Source organism: Sinohyriopsis cumingii, chromosome 7, assembly GCF_028554795.1.
Source record: "Sinohyriopsis cumingii isolate HCF-2022 chromosome 7, ASM2855479v2, whole genome shotgun sequence".
Classification (NCBI taxonomy): Eukaryota; Metazoa; Mollusca; class Bivalvia; order Unionida; family Unionidae; genus Sinohyriopsis; species Sinohyriopsis cumingii.
In genome coordinates, this window is record NC_142967.1 from 21194385 (window position 1) to 21217327 (window position 22943).

The 22943-nt window shown below is 36.3% G+C and overlaps 1 protein-coding gene across 5 annotated transcripts in view; it reads left to right on the plus strand.

Moving 5' to 3' along the window:
- The window catches only part of LOC149794847 (uncharacterized), a 48651-nt gene extending 26107 nt beyond the window's left edge, over positions 1-22544 (plus strand). For 3 of the 5 annotated variants that reach the window (XM_089964502.1, XM_089964503.1, XM_089964504.1), the window contains exons 4-7: positions 14507-14637; positions 15469-15571; positions 18730-18813; positions 19932-22544. In XM_089964502.1, coding sequence (XP_089820628.1) covers positions 14507-14637; positions 15469-15571; positions 18730-18813; positions 19932-20248 — 635 coding nt within the window. In that variant the 3' untranslated portion in view covers positions 20249-22544. The remainder of the gene's footprint in view (positions 1-14506; positions 14638-15468; positions 15572-18729; positions 18814-19931) is intronic. The other 2 variants (XR_016422202.1, XR_016422203.1) reach the window with 2 other exon arrangements.
- Positions 22545-22943: the final 399 nt, after the last annotated feature.

Consider the following 22943-nt stretch of genomic DNA (forward strand, 5'->3'; position numbering starts at 1 on the left):
CCAACTTTCTTCAATTCCAATACCAGCTATAAAATTAGGCTTTGACGTCAGTATTTGCTTCAGTATTCGCGTCCTTGTTTATCACACACATACCAAACTGCAACAAAAAAAAAAAAACACCACAAAAAACAGATCAAATACTCTCTCTCTCTCTCTCTGTAAAATGAGATACCTATCAAATGGATTTGGAAATCTTTATCAGAGGATGGTTGAATATAAAATAAAATAGGAAATTAATTTTTGAAAGTAAAAGAAACACCCTTAGCCTGAATATGAAGCCATGGAAAAACAGCATTCAGGAACCAGACAAGGAAAAAGAGGAATGGCACACGTCCAGATGGTTTATTAAACAAAACAATTGATTTCCGAAATTGTTGCATTTGTATTTTGAAACTTCATGAATCAGGTATCATGTAATTAAAGGACCTTGTGCAAACAACTATCGTATAATTAAAGGCATTCGTGTAATCAGCTGTTGTGTAATTCGAAGCATTCTGTAAATGTGAATACCGTTCATTATATGAATAATCTATGATCCCTGCAGCTGTAATTTTCAGTATGACTTATTAATTGGATGATAGTGTCTAAATCATTTACAATCCAATCTTCCCCTTTTGTTTCTGAGACTTTCTTATATGAACGAGAGATAGAAAAGAGTTGGAGCAAATACAGAAGATAGTGGATAAAACAGCCGAATCTAGGATAAAATGTCTGGTGCAAATTGCATAAAATCAATGTTTTCGTAATATGTAGTTTTAAAGTTAGGCATGGCAAATCTTGTATAAACATAATGAGCAAAATCAATAGAAGTCAAAAAACAGCGATCAGGCCGCAGAACAATTTATTTCTGTTTCTCATAATCCACAGAAACACTACGACTCTGTCCCTGTTATACTTTAATTTTTATACTTTTAAATCCAGGCACATTAATGGTCAAATGCTACATACAATGAAGACAGTAAACTGCTTTAGACCGTAAGCTATTTGGAACTGACATACTGATTTGGAAAACGTTCTTCGCTACATTTTAATTGGCTATAGAAGTGTTAAGTAAATTGCCTGTGCCATTATCGATGTCGGAGATTACAAATGCTATTTAATTAAAAATGGATTTTTGCCAGACAAAATAGTTAAAATGCAAAACTCCTCCATCTTTTAAACAACCACCAAACAAAGTTGCACGAAATCGTCGAGAGGAAAGGGCTGTATTGTTGTTCTGGATTTGTCTAAAACATCATTATGAATTTTTCAAACTCAATATGTATGTATGTATGTATGTATGTATGTATGTATGTATGTATGTATGTATGTATGTCATATTAAAATGTAATGACCGCTCCGTTGGCCTAGTGGTTAGAACGTCCGTCTCGGATGCGGGAGGTCGTGGGTTTGATCCCCGGCCGAGTCATACCAAAGACTTACAAAAATGGTACTAACAGCTGCCTCACTTGGCACTCAGCATTAAGAGGTTAGTGTTAGGACTGGTTGGCCTGGTGTCAGGATAATGTGACTGGGTGGGACATCATGCTACATGTCTGCGGGATGATGCCCCAGTGCTAGACATCACAATAAACTGTCACACTGCAGACATCGTAGCGATATGACTGAAATATTGTTAAAGCTACGTAAAAAGTCCAAATCACACGCTTACATATAAAAAATAAAGAATCAAATTATTAAATATATTTAACATAAGGACTTTAATTTCTGCCCAATACAATAGACATAGTAAGTGACCAGGTTAGTCCAATGGAATTGAACAAGTTTATTCATCATTCGGAATACTCCGATCCACATATGAGAAAATCACTATTCTTTGTGTTGACCGTTTTAAGCATATGCTTCAGTCTTCCTTTCTTCAGTTTCCACCTCTTCCTCTTTACTTGCTCCTTCCTTTTACTTTTTAATGCACAATTTCCTTTCTCCTTCTTTCCGCTCTGGACGGTTTCTTCTCCTCCTGTCATTCTACTATTTTGCTGCTTCGTACGTGCATCCAGAAAGCTTTTATATTTAATTCCATTTCCGCTTCATTAGATAAGCCGCCACAAATCTCTGATTGGTGTTTATTTAGAATTTGGTTAGCCACACATTTCCTATTCCTAGGACACTATGATCTGAGTCAGACCCACGTGTCTGTACTCTTCCCAAATTCTTTTTTTTGGGTGGGGGTGGGGGTGGCACCAGACAGACGCCCCCCCCCCCCGAAAAAGAACAGGAAAAGTTGTTTTATGTGTGATTGTTTCACCCATAGGTGTGTCGTTTGTTTTTGTTTTTATTATAAAAAGAATTTTGATCAAAAATTTATTTAAGTTAAATTTTTTATGGGGTATTTATTTATTGTCCCTGGTGTTATCTATAGGGTTGTTCATCCGAGCCAGGTTTCATTCACCTAGTTCGAAAACCCTACCCGTAAAGATTTTAGTGACCTTTGCTAGAGGTCCCCTATGTCCTGTGTTTGCTATGTGTATTTTGCTATATTGTGTGTATGCTATAGATACATGTGCAAGGACAGCCTCTATAGCAAATATCAGTTCTAAGTGTTCCTCTTTATTTCAGAGGTTTGATTTGATTTATAATTTTGTTATCAATTTAGAATTTTGGCGAGTGAACGGTGTACTAAGTCGTTATTCAAAAGAAAACCTAGTGTTTGATGTGGGTGGTCATATTGTGTGGTTCCTCACATTGGGCTAGTATGATCTTAAATGAGACAGGCTGTATCTGAGTGAGGGCCAACATTTCCTTTATTTTGTTATGTTTCTCCTGACTCGGGTTAGGCCTTCTCTTTTTATTTTTTTATCTTAATTAACTAATAAAGATCCGAAATGGTTCAAAAGTGGTTAGTCCCTTAGTTATAATGGTAACCTTATATTAGTCCCCGTGCTTGTGTTTCCGAGTCATTTGCTTCATGTGGCTTAAACTGACGCTCTTCCGCAAGCCTGTTCAATTCGCGTACCGCCTTGTGACAAGCCCCACGACGTCCGTGCATCATACTTCATCCACATGAAGGTCCCTTGTATCCCTCCTACTCTCAATTTTTTTTAAAACTTTGTTTCCATTAGTCTGAGGAGTATTTGAAATTATTGTGTTAGTTTAAATAAGTAGTTACCCTTTTGATTGTATATGTTTTGGTTATGGACAAAAACAAAATCTAAGCATATTGAAATTTTAGTGACATTTTCTTATACAAATGATGCCTATTCCCGCTTACATTTTTGACCACGCCACTATTCTGTCTATATCTGATCGGTCCTTTTGCACTGAACTCTGTCAACCGTCCCACATTTGGCGATTTACCGCCGCTATGCCTTCTTTATTGGTTTTTTGTTTATTTTGTCTGGTGTGTAGTTTCCGTCTGCTTGTCATGCTGAGCAACACACTGAGCTCCCGACACCCACTGGAGCAGGGAGACGATGGCGGGTCAACACCTTATTGACTGGGGGCTGCCCGGATTGAGGCGGGCGGTAGTCGACCAGTGGGACACGATGATCCCTCCCACCGTCAAAGCTGACCCGTGGCACCCAGTCCCTACACCAATCGCGTGGGACTTTTAACCCGTAAACTGTGAGCTTCCGTGTTGTTTCCTCACTCAGTAGCGAGACTGGAGTGACCTCTCCAGGGCGCAAACCTGGGCGTGGAGTATGGAGATCCTGGGCTGCCCATACGTCAGGATCCCCCTCTCGTCCTTGCTGGTGGGGTCCAAAGGAATGCTGAGCATGACATTTGGTACCTTTTTGGATGCAGGAGCTGATGGAAGGAAGTCGTAGTCGACACCCAGCCGCCTTGGGGGCTCCACTCCGGATTTTCTGTCTGGGTTTACTCCCGTAGCCTTTCCTTCTCCCGAAGGTATCTACATGGCAGTGGAGCCATTATCCAATGGATGGTACTTGGTGGGTTTTGAATCAGAGTTTCCTTCCCCTAGACGAACTGCCTGACAAGGCTAACAAGCTTCATCTGCCCGTGTTTGGAGTCAGAGTTTCCCTTCTCTTAGACTGGCTGCCTGCCAAGGCTAACGAGCCCAGCCTGCCCACCCAGTTACACCGCCGGGCACTCGGTCGTGCCACACAGCAGGCTCTGTGAAAACAGGGGGCCCCGCGTAAAGGTGCTAATGTGGACACATTAGTGTAGGAGAGGCCATATGCAAGTAACATCCTACCCAGAAGAGCGAGACAGTGGTCCTGCGGCGATCACTACACCTGGAAAGGAGAGGCTATGAGAGACTCTTCACTTTCCTTTGGCAAGCGGCACGTCAGGCCCAGGCCTCGCACCCCTCCCCCCCCTCCATGATGCCTGCATGCAGTTTGGGCTCACCATCAGCCTGGAAAAGACAAATGTCAGCGTGCGAGATACCACCATTTCCTCTTCCATCAAAATCGACGGTGTCACCCTGGAAGCAGTCAAAAACTTTACCTACCTGGGGTCAACCATCAGCAACACTCTTTCGCTTGATATGGAGCTGGACAGAAGGATTGGAAAGGCAAACACCATCATGGCAAGACTAACGAAGAGGGTGTGGGAAAACAACGCGCTGACAGAGCACACCAAGGTCCAAGTCTACCAGGCCTGCGTTTTCAGCACCCTTCTATATGGAAGCGAGACCTTGAGTACCTACATGATGAAAGAGCGCCGGCTCAACTTCTTCCATATACGGTGCCTAAAACGCATCCTGAAAATCAGTTTGCAAGACCGTGTCCCACACAGCGAGATCCTGCAGCGTGCAAGTACCCCCAGCATGTACTTCCTGCTGAGCAAGTGCCGCCTTCGACGGCTGGGACACGTCCGACGCATGGAGGATGGGAGGCTGCCAAAGGACATCCTATATGGACAGCTGGCCACTGGCATGAGAAGAGTCGGCCGCCCCTCACTCCGTTTCAAGGATGTGTGCAAGAGGGACATGAAGGCATGCGACATTTCACCCGATGGCTGGGAAGTACTGGCCGAGGACCGAGGCACCTTGGAGACTGACGGTAAGCAAGGGCAGATTAGTCGCTTAAGCGAGGAGAGGCCAGTTGGCGGCAGAGAAACGTGAGAGTAAGAAGAACGCGGCAGCAACCACAGTAACTCAAACTTCCCAGTATGTCTGCACCAACTGCAATAGGGACTGTCACTCGCGTATAGGCCTACACAGCCACAGCAGACGATGCCAACACCCCAGAGACAGACAACACCCCAAGGGCTCTATTCGCATGGTCTCTCGAGACTGAGTCGCCAATGATGCAATAATGATGCTTGCGGCAATAGTCGATTTTGATCAAAGGACTGCGTTCCTTTGAAGCAGTCGTGGTGGTTCCTGATTCCCATCTGAGTAGGTTTAACATCATTGTTCTCGAGCATCTCTGAATTAAAATTCTGCCATATAAAGAGTTCATTGTACATACGTACATACATGCATACATACATACATACATACATACATACATACATACATACATACATACATACATACATACATACATACATACATGCATGCATGCATGCATGCATGCATACATGCATATTGAGTTTTAAGTAACAAAGCCTTTCCGAGATTCCAAAGTGTTCGGCTAATTTGCCTTCGTCAGAGAATGTTCAATATAAACAACTAGAAGGTTACGTCACGTACACAAAATAACGTTAAGATGTAAACTTTGGCTACATGTCACAATTGTTGGAAATTTCAATAAAATTTCACAAAGACAATTTTGTCCTTTTGGAGAGAGAGAGAGAGTTGAATTTTTTTATAAAATTTTTTTAATACGCTTCGTTGTAATGTACCTTTTCCATACCTACCAATAATAATCACACAAAGAGTGGTTATCTGTATTTAAATGCTTGGCAACAAGATCGTCGTCTTTTCCTATCCAAACTTTAGCTGTGTTCCTTGGCATGCAAAGTTTTTAATAGACCTACATATATCATTTGGCATAGGCCTACATAGACTATTTGGCATAAAAGGTCTTCTGATGGGCCTATCTCGACCATTTGGCATAAAATGTCTTCTGATGGGCCTATCTAGACCATTTGGCATAAAAGGTCTTCTGATGGGCGTATATAGACCATTTGGCATAAATATTCTTCTGATGGGCTTATCTAGACCATTTGGCATAACAAGTCTTCTGATGGGCATATATAGACATTTTGGCATAACAAGTCTTCTGATGGGCCTATCTAGACCATTTTGCATAAACAGTCTTCTGATGGGCCTACATAGACACTATGGCATAAAAAGTCTTCGGATGACCCTACATAGACCGTTTGCCATAGAGAATCTTCGGATGACCATACATATACCGTTTGGCATCAGGCCGGGCCTAGGGCAAGGGAAACGAGGCAACCGCCTTGAGCCCCGCACTTTCAAGAAATCAACTCCGCAATGCAATTTGTTTGCTTGGGGCCCCGCTCATCGCTTTTGCTGCCTTGGGGCCCGCATGCTGCATTAGGCCCCACATGTTGCCTTGGGCCCCGCACATCCTAGGGCCTAGCATGTTCGGCATAATCTGTCTTCTGATAGGCCTACATAGACCGTTTAGCATAAAGTTTGGCCTATATATATATATATATATATATATATATATATATATATATATATATATATATATATATATATATATATTTGTAGAAAGAATCTTCTGATAAGCTATCGTACTGCATACATCGTAACGATATGGCTGAAAAATTGCTAAAGATACATAAATAATCTGAATCACACACATACACACACACACACACGCGCGCGCGCGCGCGCGTATTCCGACTCTGTAGATATTGGCCGTTTGACTTGATTGAATAAGAAGATATATATACTTCTGTGTAGCGGTGTGTGGGTGTTTTTGATTGGCGAATTGTACCTTCTTACAAGGTGTCCGCTTTATTCGGTTCTCGTCATCTAGGAGATGATCGCCGTCGGTGTTATTACCCGGTTCGAGTAAATATTAATATAAAGTGTGAGACGTATAGGTGGAATAAATATATATCTGAGTAGATTTATAGAACAGAATGACACGAGTACATGAACAAACTAAACAATTTAACCAATTACATAAACAACTCTGATAAAACATTACATAAGGAACATATAACTCTTTTTTAAATAAATCTCTCACCGAATTTCAAACAAATATATTTATATAAATAGCCGTTTTGTTTTAAATGATAGAATTGGTTCATCATAGAATCGAGTGAACAATCAAAGTCATTGCCTTGTACAATTTCATAACCTGCTTATTTCCGGTTCACTCCACCTTCACTGTGGTTGTTCCTCTAGGTCCTTTCGCTTTTTCCCTTCGCCAACCTCTCTACTGTCTCGCCTCTTTTCGGCCCTCAAACTTTGTGTGGGTAGGTGGATACGTAAGTACGTAGATAGATAGATACTTGGATCAGTAGGTACGTGGATATGTCAGTAGATACTTCAGTGGATACGTCAGTAGAGCTAATTCCCCTTTCAAAATAAACAGAGAGTAATCTAAATCTTTTGTCAAAGACTCAACTGGGAATAAATCATTACTCCCCTTTCGTTATGTCTAATGTTGTTCTATCGGAATTCAAACAGATAACAAAGGCTATCTGGTCAAGCTTAACATGACAGACCATAAAAAACCTAGTTTCACAAGATTAATATAATTCCTAATGGCTATTCCATCCTGACAACCATTAACATAGTGCATGAAATTCTTACGTTCCTATAACAAACAAGATGACAAATTCAGACAATTCGACGAACTTATATAAAGAAGATCAGTGTCTCAATTCAGATAAATGAACTCACGCACAGTTACACTGTTATCAAGAGAACTGATCTACGGATTTAAACAAATAAATTCGTGCAAAGATAAGCAAATCATTATATTGGTATCAACGAATTACATGAGAATAACGCAAATACCTTGTGCTGTCAAGCTTCGTTCTCTTCTCCGCCGGAATTGTGTCCGTCAACTTTACCGACATCAGGTCCCTTTGACAAATGTTTTATGAGAGAATTTATTTTAAATTCAATCTCGAAGTCCATTATAGTTTCACTCTTGCAGGAAAAATGCAGACTGTCTAGATTTTTCGATGAGGGCAATTTTAAAGCTAAGAAATTTCGTGTGGTAAACATGCCCATTATTTAGCGTAACCAATCAGGATTAAATATATCTTCCGCCTTTTAAAAATAAACGCCAAAATTGTGATCAGTCTGACTTCTAGATTTCCAAATAGCTGATTCTAGTCAATTTCACATCTGACAGTTCCGGTATAAAATCGAAGTTAATCTTCCCTTTTCTAGTCTGTCTGAAGGCTAAATAAACGAAGGTTTAATTAAGAATCACGTTGTCTCCCGACACAGACAACATAAATGAATTCAGCATAGCAATTTCACAAGCACCTGTTCCAATAAATCAAATTAATCGTTCTCTGGCCCCAAGTTAATGTGCACTTCATAGATCGACATAAATATGCATCTTTACATTCTGGATGACATGATTTAATATGATGATAAATATACTTATCGGTGGGTTTGATGGATATGTTTGTTTTGAAGTAGACCTATCTAGGAGTGTCATAGTGTCCAGTAATTTTATTTTGTTTCTGTAATAGCTCATCTCTGCTTGAATTATTGGATGTATTGAATTTGCTAGCCCGTCAGATGCCATGAGTTTATCAAGTCCATGGTTCAAAACACTCCAAATATCGTCAACAAATGGCCAATGTTCATTTGGTAATTTGATTGTTGAAACAGTTTATTTTTCCATTCTCCCGTGTGTGTGTGTGTGTGTCTGTGTGTGTGTGTGTGTGTGTGTGTACTGGTATGTGTTTAGGCTCTTACAGAATGTAACAAGAAAAAGTGAAGAAAACAAGCTTTGTAAAATTTAGCAGATAATTTATTTCCCTAGAAAAACAATGCAAAAATAAGAAAATAAACTTACGTTTTTACGAATAAAATCCAGAAATATCCAAGAATTCAAAAATAGAAGTCCTAGTAATTTTAAGTCTTAATTAAACTGAGTTCGAATCCAACTGAAATCCAAAATGGAAGGCGATGACGTATGCTGTGGTCAGTGTCGTCACGATGTGTCAACAGTTCTTTGTTGCATAACAGAAAATAATATTCCAGTTGTTTTAATTCTATACAAATTGAGATAAATGTCTTTGTCCAAAAATTAATTTAGACCACTAGTATTTCAAGGGAAAACAAACTTGAAATCCAAATAAATTATATAAAAGTTATAGTTAGCCCAAAACTGGTCACGAAATATAACACTAACTTCTCAAGTGTTAAGGCAAGAATGGCAATTTTTCCTCTCAAAACATTAGTAATAAATCTAACTATGACGCAAAACCGGTTCATTGATGCAGGTTAAGAGTTCATCCTTCTTGGAAAACCAAAACTTTGTAACAATAAACATATGTTATTTGTCACGTACTCCAGGTATGGCATCGAAACCTCATTATGAATCCTAGTCTGTAAAAGAATTATATTAAAAAAATGTTTATTACAACTCTTACTGGTTCTGAATCAAAGTCAGTAACTAGGTCAGCTTTAGATACAAAGTTTCTATTACTGCTTGCTTACTTCGAAAAATTTAAAAAAAATCAGACAGAACTTAACTCTATTCCAGTAAATAAAGTTACATTACAATAGCATGTATTGGAATAAAATAAATTAAAGCTAACAAACAAATAATTAAATCAACTATAAGTTATATCACATATGCGTAACAGACCTCGCATATTTTTTCCTAGGTGTGATCCTATGGTTGTGTCCTCAGCTTGCCAGTACTGCGTCCCGTTTAAGTTGAAGTATTATTTTCCAAAACCGTGTCTAGCACCTATAATTTGAATCCATTGTGACTTATTTATGACTTCTGGTCCCCAGCATCGTTTTACAGGCTTCATGCACCTCATGTCTTGGAGCACGTCAAAGAAGAACAATATCGTGTTCTCTGTTAGTAACTGTGCACTAATTCTGATCTTTTATTTAATGAAATCACAGGTGTCTCTATTGTATAATCTTAAACTCCGCGCGTGCTCTTCTAACTGAATTTTAAAATATTTTGCTATCTTCCTTCATGGATGGCTTCGCCTGTTGACAAAAGTTCTCACGATCATTTCCTTTTATGAATCCTATTTGTCTGATTGGACTTTGTTCAGTTTTGTGTCTTTTGGTAATAAATATTTTATGAGTTCTTTGTATATTCTTCTTTTTTTTTAATAACCCCTTTATTAGACGCTGAATTATGTTTCTCTTCTTCATGGTCAAACCATTCTTACCAGATTTTTTATATGTGACATTATCTTTGAGATCTTTTTCAGTTTCTATTATGTAGTTGTCCCGATTGAAAATTGGTATGGTCTTTGAGGTCTTTTTCAGTTTCTGTTATGTAGTCGTCCCGATTGAAAATCTCTTTTCACGATCGCTAATCTGCAGGACGTGCACGATAGAATTGTCATTGCACTGCTGATGCTGTGATTCCTCTTCTCATTAACATACGTTCATTTGGAAATTTCTTTGCAGTTCACGAACTATGCATTCGCGGATGTCCTGTATATAAAGGTAGTCACCGATCTTTGCCTTTTTTCGGGTTCAATTCACTGTGATGTCTATATCTGTTACAAGTAATGTCCTCTTTTGTATATAATTTCATGATAATAGTATTTACTTAACCTCCTAAATGTCCGAATGTAACTTTCCCATGCTAATAGTTTTCACATGGTTACATAATCCTGAAACTTTTTATAGTTAACTTAGTTGGTGTTTAGTCAATACAATTTGGTTTTTAAATTTTGATTGCAGAAGAGTTATAAATATGTAAAACGTTGTACAATTTTCATAACAGTTCAATGCTAAATTTTATTTGAATGCCGTAAACACGGTGTCTTCAAACTAATTAATAGTGTAAAATGGTAATTCTCATGATGAATAGTGACGTATTTAAAATTATTATTGCAGTCAGTAGTTATTCTATATTTGATCTACATGTAGCCATTGTAATTTTTATAGCAAATAACTCTAACCTGACGCAATCACTCGCGGCTATAATTCCCGCATTAGAAGCACATGTTGCAATATGACAATTAGATTTCGAAATGTTTGCTGTATGAGACAATGCACGTGAGATAAAAGTCCTTGTAATGTTTTTTTAATAACGTCCAATGCTTCAGCCCTTACGCACTCAAGGGGAACCTGTGTACCATATATAACTGATAAATACGCGTGAAATAGCAGTTACCATCTTTTCAACTTTTATACCCTGTGTAATGAATAGTATACCATCTGTACAATATTGTTATTATAATGACATGATGAACACTTTACCTTAGAATGTTCGGTAAATTCACAACAATGTTAAACCTTTATTTGGGGTCTCGTCACGTGATGAGTACATTCTTTTATTTACTTACCTTACACTTCAGTGCATTAAGTTTTCTAAATGTTCTTTGCTGAAAAGTTCACATGAAGAGATTCCATATTTCTAGTATATTTGATGCACTTACGTTACAGCATGAATCGCCTAGTAATGTGTGAACTACAGTTATTTGAGAAGTACAGTGAAGTACAGTTATTTGTGAATTACAACAGTTATTTGTGAAGTACAGTTATTTGTGAAGTACATTGAAGTACAGTTATTTGTGAAGTACAGTTATTTGTGAAGTACAGTTATTTGTGAAGTACAGATACTAGTGTCTTAATATGCAGATTCTTCTGTCTGACGTTTGTGTATTAACAGTCTCCGATATTAATCTGATAGATATGTTGGATAACATCCTTTCACCTCCTGACTTTCACAGTGTTTTCTTATTCCAAACTCAGTCTCCATTTAATAAAAGATCCTCTAGTTATATATCCTTTGTTCAAACACTCCAGTAGAAACTCCAAATGACTTTCATAGCTTATCTTCTAACAATTCTTGTCTTTCCAATTATTGTCTGCTAAAACGTCATGTTGGTGCCCATCTTACCTCTGTTCACACCAATTTTTAGACTTACACAAACATTTTGAAGGGCGATATATCTGAAAGATCGATCATATCTGTATTTATTTTCTTTGGTTGGGACCAGGAAAGAATTTTTCATTTAACTATTTATCTTTAGATCTTGTATGTATGATGGTTTAAGAGAGAGAGAGAGAGAGAGAGAGAGAGAGAGAGAGAGAGAGAGAGAGAGCAAGTAACTAATCATATTATCAGTAGCAATTGTAAGTCAAATAAAATAATGAGTTGGAACAACTATACACAACATAAACATGTTTGAATTGTCTTTTGCTTTTTATTTTTGTCGTTTCGTTTGCACTATTCGACTCATTGTACATGACGTTGATCAAATAGTTCCGTTTTCACCATTATTTCGCTTATCCTATTGCCACCCATTGTAGACTTGATGTTGACAAAATATTTCCACTTTCACTGTCATTTCCTTTGTCCCAGTACCACATATTTTAGACCTGACTTTGATCAAATAGTCCCGCATACAGCTATGCAATTTTTGTAGAGCTCTACATTCTTTAATTAGAGCAACGTACAGGGTTAAATCCTAAAGTGTTGTTTTTTTATTTTAATTAAGCAATAAGAATCGAAATAGAAATTCATTTAAAACTGCAAGATAACAATTTGCAACAAGATTATATTGCAATAGCTGAAGAATTACATTTTTTAGCGGACACGCTTGGCAGGGATGTGAAGATTTAACTCCTTCCGGCTAATACAGAACTTCTTGTAGGAATCTTAACAAAGATGGAATTATAATTATGTGCATTTGTCTATGGTATAAATAAAATATATACATAACAGATACGCTGTATCTATGATGAACTACTTATTACAGGTTTTTCATTGAAAGCAATCTAGGCAAACTACGTTTCCTTTGAATGAAAAATTTTACAATTCTTGTACGTCAATACTCTCTCTCTCTCTCTCTCTCTCTCTCTCTCTCTCTCTCTCTATATATATATATATATATATATATATATATATATATATATATATATATATATATATATATATATATATATATATATATATATATATATAAAGTTAACAGCTAGTACGAGTATTTTAGTGATAACCCTTGTGTGTTAGGACGACTTCAAAATAGCAGCATGCAGTTAAATAGGTTTGGTAGAAAACGGCAATGATTTATATAGATAGGTAAAATTGACTTTCTTTGTGCATATTTATCAGCTGAAGTCAATCCTGTGGTTTTGGGTTACATCGCATCAGAATGAAATTATTAGACAAGATGATTAGAGTGCTCGTGCACGATTGAATGTCTTTCCTCTCCTGTATAATTTTATGCACATGTGCAGCAATATTATGCAATAATTAGCACCACTAAATTTCATTTTACGTCTGAGGTTAAAAGCATAGATGATTTCTGAAATGTAAATGTTCTGAGTAGTCGATGAATTGGCTTCAGAGCAGTATAACAACTGGCTTGGCACTATGGACGTAATATACTTACCTCTCTTAGGCTTTTCGCTCTCCTTTACGGATCACTGCCATCTCACCTCTGTCTGCGTGGGTTCGAGTCTCGGATTCAGTCAAAGTAGGAATGTGAGAAAGCTTGCCAGTAGCTTCTCGTGGGTCGGTGGTTCTTTCAGGGGTTTTCTCGGGTTCTTCCTCCACCATTAATACTGGCCGCCATGTATAGCCTATCGTGTGCTGAAAAATGACGTTAAACCCAACAATACCTACAAATACAACTCTTTAGGCTTTTAAACTATGGAAACTACCAAAATTATTGAGAGCAGTAATTTTTGTGTGGAAGGGAACGAATATTCAATTTTTTGGAGAGGGGTTACTTTTAGGGCGTTGGTTGGTGTGTATTTGTTTTGTCTTTCACCTAAAGATAATTTAATCTTAAAGCTAATATTCTGGACATACTTGTCTTTTGTGCTATAAATCAACTTTTTGAGAGCGGCACATTTGTTGAAGAAAAGTGCAACTCCTCCTAGAAAATTAAATGGTCGGTCAATTATTGCAAAGGGATCTTCATTGGGTAAATATGCGCAGGATATTCCGTGTTTCTGTGATCCATATATTTTCAGTATTTGGAGAAATCAGTGTTGTAAGAAATGTACCTTTTCTAGACATTGTTATTTACAGGGATGAATATGGCACTCCTATTTTTCTTTTCTGACTAAAATATACTATGTTATATATTGTTAACCAACGGATATGTTGCAACATAAAATTTCATAGCGATTTGTTCCTGTATAACCATGGTTTCAGTCGTGATTTAAAAACAACAAATGTATGGTCATTTGAAGTTGATTTGCTATTAACTTAAGATCCACAATAACAATATGATTTCTCTAGAGAAATTATAATTTCCGGAAACCTTGCAGCAGTGCTGTTACACTGGGGATTCTACTCCGATTTTAGTGTCAACAAAGATGGCGCACACATTTTTTTCAGGGATAAGTAAAACTGACTGGGACTTAAAACTTCATTTTGTATACGTGTAGTCTAATACTAAAGCATATTGCTCTGTAGTACTTTCATGTACAAACGTAATTTTGTTTGCTTATGCACACTTTGTTGTGTTACATGTCCAGATTGTTTGCCGATGAAATGTGACGAGGCCGTCCTTAACACATCCGATGTTGTCTGCAATATGGAGCTGTGCAAGTTTGTAACTAATGATACGAATACGTGTCAGGTCCATCCGATTGATGACAATGCGACGGTAAGTTTTTCTTATAGCTCAACCATTTTATCACGAGCGAGTCCGGAATCGGGTTGTTGTAAATGTCTAGATTATCTACCATAATCGTGTGTGAGTTTGGGTAGGGGATTTAATAATTACATTGGAACCTGATTATTTCATATCTTCTTTTCTTAAGGATATATGTATATATATATATATATATATATATATATATATATATATATATATATATATATATATATATATATATATATATATACATATATGAAAAATATGAGATATGATCAGAAGAAAGGATGAATTTTATCAAGGAAAGAACTTTCATTTTCAAATTTATGTTTATTTATTTTGGCAAGATATGATAATAATTTACTGATTAATTTACTGACCAGAACTTTGAATTTCCTGATTGTAAAATTCAAAGTCTAAATTATTTTCTGTTATATATTGCTGCGTTTAATATACTGTTCAATTATCAATTTGCATGGTCACTATTCTGTACGTATTCCCTAGGATCAACATTAATTTGAATGACTTACATCAAAGAAAGATTATCCACGTACATATATAATGCCTTAAGGAAAATTAAATGAACACAATCTGTAGAAATGGTGATGTAATTTATTTATTTATTTATTTATTTATTTATTTATTTACAGCTCTGTCATGTGTTGACAGCTTTATCATGTCTTTACGGCATCGTCATGTCTTTACAGCTTTGTTATGTCTTTACAGCTTTGTCATATTCTCAAAGCTTTATCATATCTTTACAGCGTTGTCATGTCTTTACACTTTTGACCTGTCTTTACAGCCTTGTCTTGTCTTTAAAGCTTTATCATTTCTTTACAGCTTTGTCATGTCTTTACGTCTTCGCATCAAGGCACAGATTTTTTCTCTGTGTGCTACATCTCGAATCCAAATCAAACAGCTACAAGGTGCCCTGTAGATCTGAGTAAGTAATTAATTTGTCTTTAGAGAGAGAGAGACAGAGACAGAGACAGAGAGCATACCTATTATAATAATAACAATGTCGCATAGACGTCGAATATAGGTGAATATAAGTGTACACTTAACGCTGACATTTGAGATATTGATTGGGACTTTCGCTGTTAGCGCTAAGGTCCACGCCCTTTTAAAATCTTTTTGGCGGTGGCACTAACTCAGGGCCTTTTAAAAAACTGACAGGATTATAACTTTGGCGGTAGAGCAAAGGTCAATGCCTTTTTAAGATGTTACATGATAAGAATTTTTGACGATTGTTAAACACAATGCTTTTTGTAAAAAAATATCTTACTTTGCGGTAGCGTTAAGGTCAATGCTTTTTAAAAAGGTTGAAGGTACATAACCTTTGGCAGTAACGCTTATCTCAATGCCTTTAAAAATCTTACATGATTAGAACTCTTAGCGGTAATTCTAAGGCCAATGCCTTTTTAAAAATCTTGCAGGTTGGTATCCCTAATGTGCATGCCATTTAAAATTTTATACAAGAATAGAACTTTTGGCGGTAGCGTCATGCCAATGCCTTAAAAATCTTACATCATTAGGACAGTCGGTGGTTATACTAAGTTTCATACCTTTAAAAATCTCACAGTATTAGGACGTTCGGTGGTAGCGCTCAGCTCCACGTCTTAAAATCTTACAGGAATTCCAATTGGCTCAAATCTGGAAGATTCCAATACTATTTAATTTATAAAACACGATTTATCACACCAAGAAAAAAAAATCCTTCTTTGTTATTTTCTTTAATAATTTCCTTGGCACATCTATTCTATGAAGCTGTCATATTTTTCAAGTTTAGCTGCTAAAAACCCGGCGACTTCAGTTTTATTTAGTTTGCACGTTTCAAGGTTTCTAATTCTATATCACGAGCAGATCTGCAGATTTCACAAGGTAACAATCTCTAACGACACTCAGTGTTATATTAACGACACTCAGTGTTATATTAACGACTCGGTCCTATCGAAAAAGCTCCAGATTTGAGCGATCTTTTAATCCTACAAGACCTTACGATGTCATTGACACTAGTGCTAACACCTAAGGTCAAACTCAAAAAGAAAAAGATCAGCGGTAAGAGGTAAGGCGTACTCACTCATGACGAATGATGGGAGTCAGGCCTCTGTACAACAAAAATGTTTACACGACTATCGTTCTTCTGCTAAACTGGTGTCAAGATGTTCGAAGATGGCACATCTTGCATTCGGTTTCAGTCTATATACACAGTATAAGGGAACACGATCGTATTCATAATGTCCGATGCACAAATATGACAAATTACAAAAGAGACTAAATTTTCGTATGTATGTTTAATTTGCATTGTTTGTTAGTTTTTTTATTATATGCTATGTGTCATGTAACATTGTATTTTATAGCCTACCTTGACCAAAATCAAGTTCATTGTGCACCCGACCAGAATAACTGATTCTTTTAATATTCTGTAAACATCTAATACATAGCTAATATTTCCTCTATGAGTTTGAGTTCAATATTAGGATCATTATCAGTAGAAATAAATAAAGTTAGCCTGAGCCTAGGACATCGTGTTCACCATGTTCTTTATTATAATTTTAGTAACATACCTTATAATTATAGCAATGATTTTTCAAGAAATGAACATTTGGACCTCATCTGGACTATTCTCTTGGTCTTAGATTTTTATACTCTTTTTTACTGGAAAGAATATTTATTCCTGGGATAACATCTGGTCAGAAATCATTTATATTGTTGTATTCAGATTTTAATTTGGGTGAAATTATATATTATTCTCGGAAAATACAAAGTGCTCAAAAATATTCTTGGAAAGAGACATTAACTGGGAATTATAGCGAATTAAAACAAACCAACCTTGGATTCTATTACCATGATTCAACAAAAGACTGTTGGAACATGAATACAATTCAGGCCATTACGTTAGAACATTAGAGACTATGAGCCGCAAAAGGCACATCAACACTTTCAGCGTTGGAAATTTTTTTTTGAATACCACTGAGGATTAATCAGAAATTTATTCATTAGGACTTGTGTTAGTTATTCTAGGATTATTTGGGCTCTAATTTGCAATACCATAAGTTTTTTTTTTTTTGCTTTTACATTTTCGCTCTGTATTCAGAGGAAATAAATTATTTTTTTAATTTTACAAAGCTTTTTACTTCTCACTCGTTTCTAATACTTATTCTAAGACCTTAGAGTCATAATAATTTGTATATATATATATATATATATATATATATATATATATATATATATATATATATATATATATATATATATATATATATATATATATGTGTGTGTGTGTGTGTGTGTGTGTGTGTGTGTGTGTGTGAACTTTAAACAGAAAGAAGAAGAAGAAAAAGAAAACGTATTAATGCAAATTAAACTTTTCGATATTTTCATCTAATGCAGCACATTATCCTTGCTTTATTCTTGCCTACCCTGTGCAAAATTGTCTACGGAAACAGTATACCCAATGTTATATCTTTTTTAACGAAACGTTGTATGAAACACACTGCTACATTTCCTCGAACAGGCAGGTGGGTTTTCTCGTGTTACATCGTTGTTCTTCCTAAATAGTCTTACAAATATCCAATAAACTGCCATACAAATGTTACCGAAACGTTGGAGAAAGCTATGTATTTTCTTTCATTAAAGCGCAAACATGTACATTTTTGTTAGGTTTTGCTGAGTGGTTTAGATCTCACTGTACTTTACTCATCCTATTTAATTCTGACCTTTATTTTGGAGTTTATCTTATCCCCCTTGACAACATTCTTGAGGACAGAGTCTGTTTGGGGGACCATCAACTGTCGCATGATTTCGAAGTTGACTTAATCCAGGCGAAGTTATTTATAGATTATTTAGGCGTAGTATTCAGAAGATGGCATGACATCATGTTTTTTTTTCTTACTTTTTTTCTTTCTTCAAACTATATATTTAAGACCGTTGAATTAAAAGTTTTATAAATTTTCTTGGTTTGAAAACAGTGATGGAATTAGAAAACCATTCTTTAAATTCATGGTCAAAGTAACGTTGTCACTAAGCATTTATTAATCGTTCTGGTTCATTGCTAAAAGAATACTATTGACTCCAGACTACATTTTGTTTTTTTTCTAGCCATCAACTACAATGTCATGATATTGGAAGATTACAGATTGTCAGCTTGTCTAACGGTGGAAAAAACAACAGCAGGTTTATCAGGTATTCAGTCTCACTATCTATACGTTATGTACATGTAGAACACTTGGAACTTTATGGCAATTTTTTTATGTTTCAAGCAAATTACAACAATTGCTGTAATTGTTTGAAAAAGATATTGAATATAAGAAAAATCAACCGTAATAAATGTCTAATACTTCAGTGTCTTTGGTGCCTTATGCCGTTTTTGAGAACAAATATAACTACATAAAGTAAACCTTGCTTCAAATCGGATGATATAATCTTGAAAACACTTCAATTCACTTCTAAGTTTACTATTGGCAATATTTTGCGAGAAAAAGGATGCACAGCAGCAAAGACACTAAACTTGTACCCGAGTTTCTTGTCGGAATGCATTCGGTTTGTCTAAATACTTAGGGACATGCGCGACGGAGTGCAATTGGTTTGTCTAAATACTTAGGGATATGCGCGACGGAGTGTATTCGGTTCGTCTAAATACTTAGGGACATGCGCGACGGAGTGCATTCGGTTTGTCTAAATACGTAGGGACATGCATGACGGAGTGCATTCAGTTTGTACAAATACTTAGAGACATGCGCGACGGAGTGCATTCGGTTTGTCTAAATACTTAGGGACATGCGTAATTTAGTGCATTCGGTTTGTCTAAATACTTAGGGACATGCGCGACGCAGTGCATTTTGTTTTGTCTAACTACTTAGGGACATGCGTGATGGAGTGCATTCGGTTTGTCTAAATACTTAGGGACATGCGCGAAATCTCAGTATGTAGATATTAGCCAGACAATATGTTGTATTAAAGATCTTCAATTTCAAACATGCTTTATAATTATATAAATGAAGTAGAGTTTCTATATCAGAAAGGTAGGGATACTAGTAATTAATAAGGAAATATAACAATGGCAAAATAGTAGTAGGCCTGCCTACATAATGTGTCTTTGGAAAGGCAGTTTACTTTGATTGAAAGATATAAACTTTCTGTGCCTTTAAACCTCAATTAATTAATCACTGAAATAACGGAAACTGAAGACTTGCTTTGTTGTTTGCCTTTTATGTATGGGCGCAGGAAGCAATTTATGTACATCGCTACCAAAGTGTGAATAGGACGAGTGTAGCAATCATCGACACTATATTAACTTTCAGAACTACAACCGATAACCACAACAGGGGAATTGTGTACATGTCCGTGTGAAGACTTACAGTTCTTATCAAACTTCAACGGATCATTGCCGCATCTGCAGAGAATATTGAAGGAACTGACGATCGATAGGAAGAATACATCAAAAAGCCGGATGAGAAAGGAATGTGCTAATGATAACAGACCATCATCTGTCAGTATCGGGGCAGTTGGGGTGGCAATTATTGTTGTGCCACTGGGTCTAGTAATCGTTCTAGACCTTCCCCAGTTGTACATGGACTTGAAGAAGATGATCAGAACCTTCAAGTCTGCTTTAAAGTAAACCCTGTGCTAAGATTACAGACTAGAAGGCTTGAATCGCAATAAAAGTGTTGTTCTTGATGCTCTACAAAAAACAATAAATATGTTAATGACTTTAACTGATGTACATCATCTCGATGAAGAGTTCATTAGTTCAAATATAATGAAAAGCTTATGTCCACCCTTTGACTCTTATCGATGGAGGTGTGAATGTCCACCCTTCGACTCTTATCGATGGAGGTGTGAATGTCCACCCTTCGACTCTTATCGATGGAGGTGTGAATGTTCACCCTTTTACTCTTATGGAGGTGTGAATGTCCACCCTTTGATTCTTATCGATGGAGGTGTGGCTGTTTACACTTTAATCTTATCGATGGAGGTGTGAATATCCACCTTTTGACTCTTATTGATGGAGGTGTGAATGTTTACACTTTAATCTTATCGACATAGATGTGAATCATTAGTCTAGAAAAGTTCTTTACTTGAGAGAGAGAGAGAGAGAGAGAGAGCTACGTGTACATGCGATGACCAGAAAATACGAATTTAGTAATTATATTAGGGAATAGTCTAGTTTTGGTAAGTGAATTTCTGAGAATCTGTTTAAATAGAGACATTTTTTAAGTCATTTGCATGCGAGTTATTTCCAGTCATAGAGTAGTTATATCAGTATTAATAATACACTGGCGAGTTTCTGAAACAACATATTTCTTTGATTAGCATGTACATCAACCCGAAATGGCAGACATTCTCTGTTGGATGCCGACGAGAAGAGATGACGCATGATATATTTGACTAATCGAATTCCTGTCTTCATAGTTCTCAAAATATCACACCAATAAATCCGTACCAGACCTTATATTTTCATATGTCTTTTCCCCCATCTACCATTGGGTTTTGGAACTATCTTCCTCCAGACTTCATAAAATTTCCTGATATTTTTTGCACATTTCCTAATACGCAAAGACCCCATCTATACTGTCCCTTGTTTAATAGCCAGATATCTCAGCTCTATTGCCCCTTATCCAATACTCGAAGATCGCAGCATTATTCGCTCTATCTATCAATACACTCCTTGTGTAACCTGGGATTCATTATTGAAAGGTAAAATCACTCTAATAAAACAAATATTTTATGTCATACCCCTACATATTCAGAAATATAACCAATAAACAAAATGTTTTTAATACTTACAATTTAATTTATAAAATAAATGAAATGGAGACAAATGACTTATTGAGTGCAATGTCGTCTGTCTGTGTATGACTCTTGCTCTCCTGCACTCTCTCCCTGTTTCTCTCATTACCGCTTATTTGCTTAAATATGTTTACTGTATATTTCTTTGAAATTTTTTTATGTCATTCAATATTCAAAATCCTTACTATTGCCGTTCGGATTCACTCGCACTTTTGTAAACTTAATGTCATATTTGGATCGTTTTGTACATTTTTGGAAAGGGTCTTGATGAGTTAGACCAATCATGTCATATTCCATGTTGTTTAACAAAATGACAATAAAATATAAAATACGACTGAAACAATACCAGTAAGGATAGGATATTTAGTCTGCCTTTAACAAATCATAAGAGATACTGTTTATAAAGCTGTATGGTAGGACAGTTTCCTGTCGTTTGCGGTAAGTAGTTCTCTGTTTTCACAATGGGTGGTGGAGCGAAATTTATAAACAATGTTGTTACTAGATTGCTGGGCAGTGTCTTTTACCTAAGAAGAAAGCACGTCTGTAATCTAATCTGGACATTAGAGGCAATTTTATGAAACTTAAAAGATCTTTACGGCATTTTCGCCTCCCCAAGAACAGGCTAACCTATTTTTAAAAAAGGTATCTCTCTGTACTTGCATATTTTAGTAGATCGTAAACTAACTTAACATCGTCAAGTAGCACTTTTTCAATTTTCTATTCGGAATGAGCTTTACTACACACTGGGTACACTTCATTTATAAGTATGGAAGAATTTGTCCTAATGTTCACCAATTATTACGTACAAATATCTCATCACGTCTTAATTATGTAAGTTCTTATAATGCAAATGTTTATTTGTGGAACTGTTCATAGATCGAAACTGTTCTCAGATTGAAAGAAAGAATAAGGAGAAATAGTTTCTGGCATCCCTTACAAAGGTTCCACTCTTAACGATTACGACAGTTACATCACTGGGATGCGAGGAGGTACCAGGTTCGAACTGCTAGAGGAAGTCAGAATTTGGAAGTTCTATGGTGTAGTAGCTTTTAACCATAGTCTCCCCTTTGTGCTCAGGAGTTACAGAAAGGTACGATTTAAAAAAAATAAAGACCATTTCTAGATATGATTTGTTTGTTATATGAAGGTCACGCAAGCTGATTTTAGAGGTCATAACCTGCGTACCATTATGGTATAGATTAATGTGCAAATATAACGCAATTTTTCTCAACTCTAAAGCTGCTTACTTAGTGTAAAATATATGAGGAATCGCTACTATTTTTCTGCAGTGTGAAGTACTGAAGTACGGTAGTATGGAATTTCTACTAATTCTGACGCTATAAAAATATAAATTACATTTTTTTAAAAATTTGAATTAATAAATGATTTCTTTTTTATATAGTGATTTTTTTTGTTGTGACCTTTATTATTTCAGTAAGCAACGAAAACAAGAAAATAAAATTTCTAAACTGAATTAATTTAATATTTCTTGTAGAATTTATGCCGTGACTTGAAATTCAAAA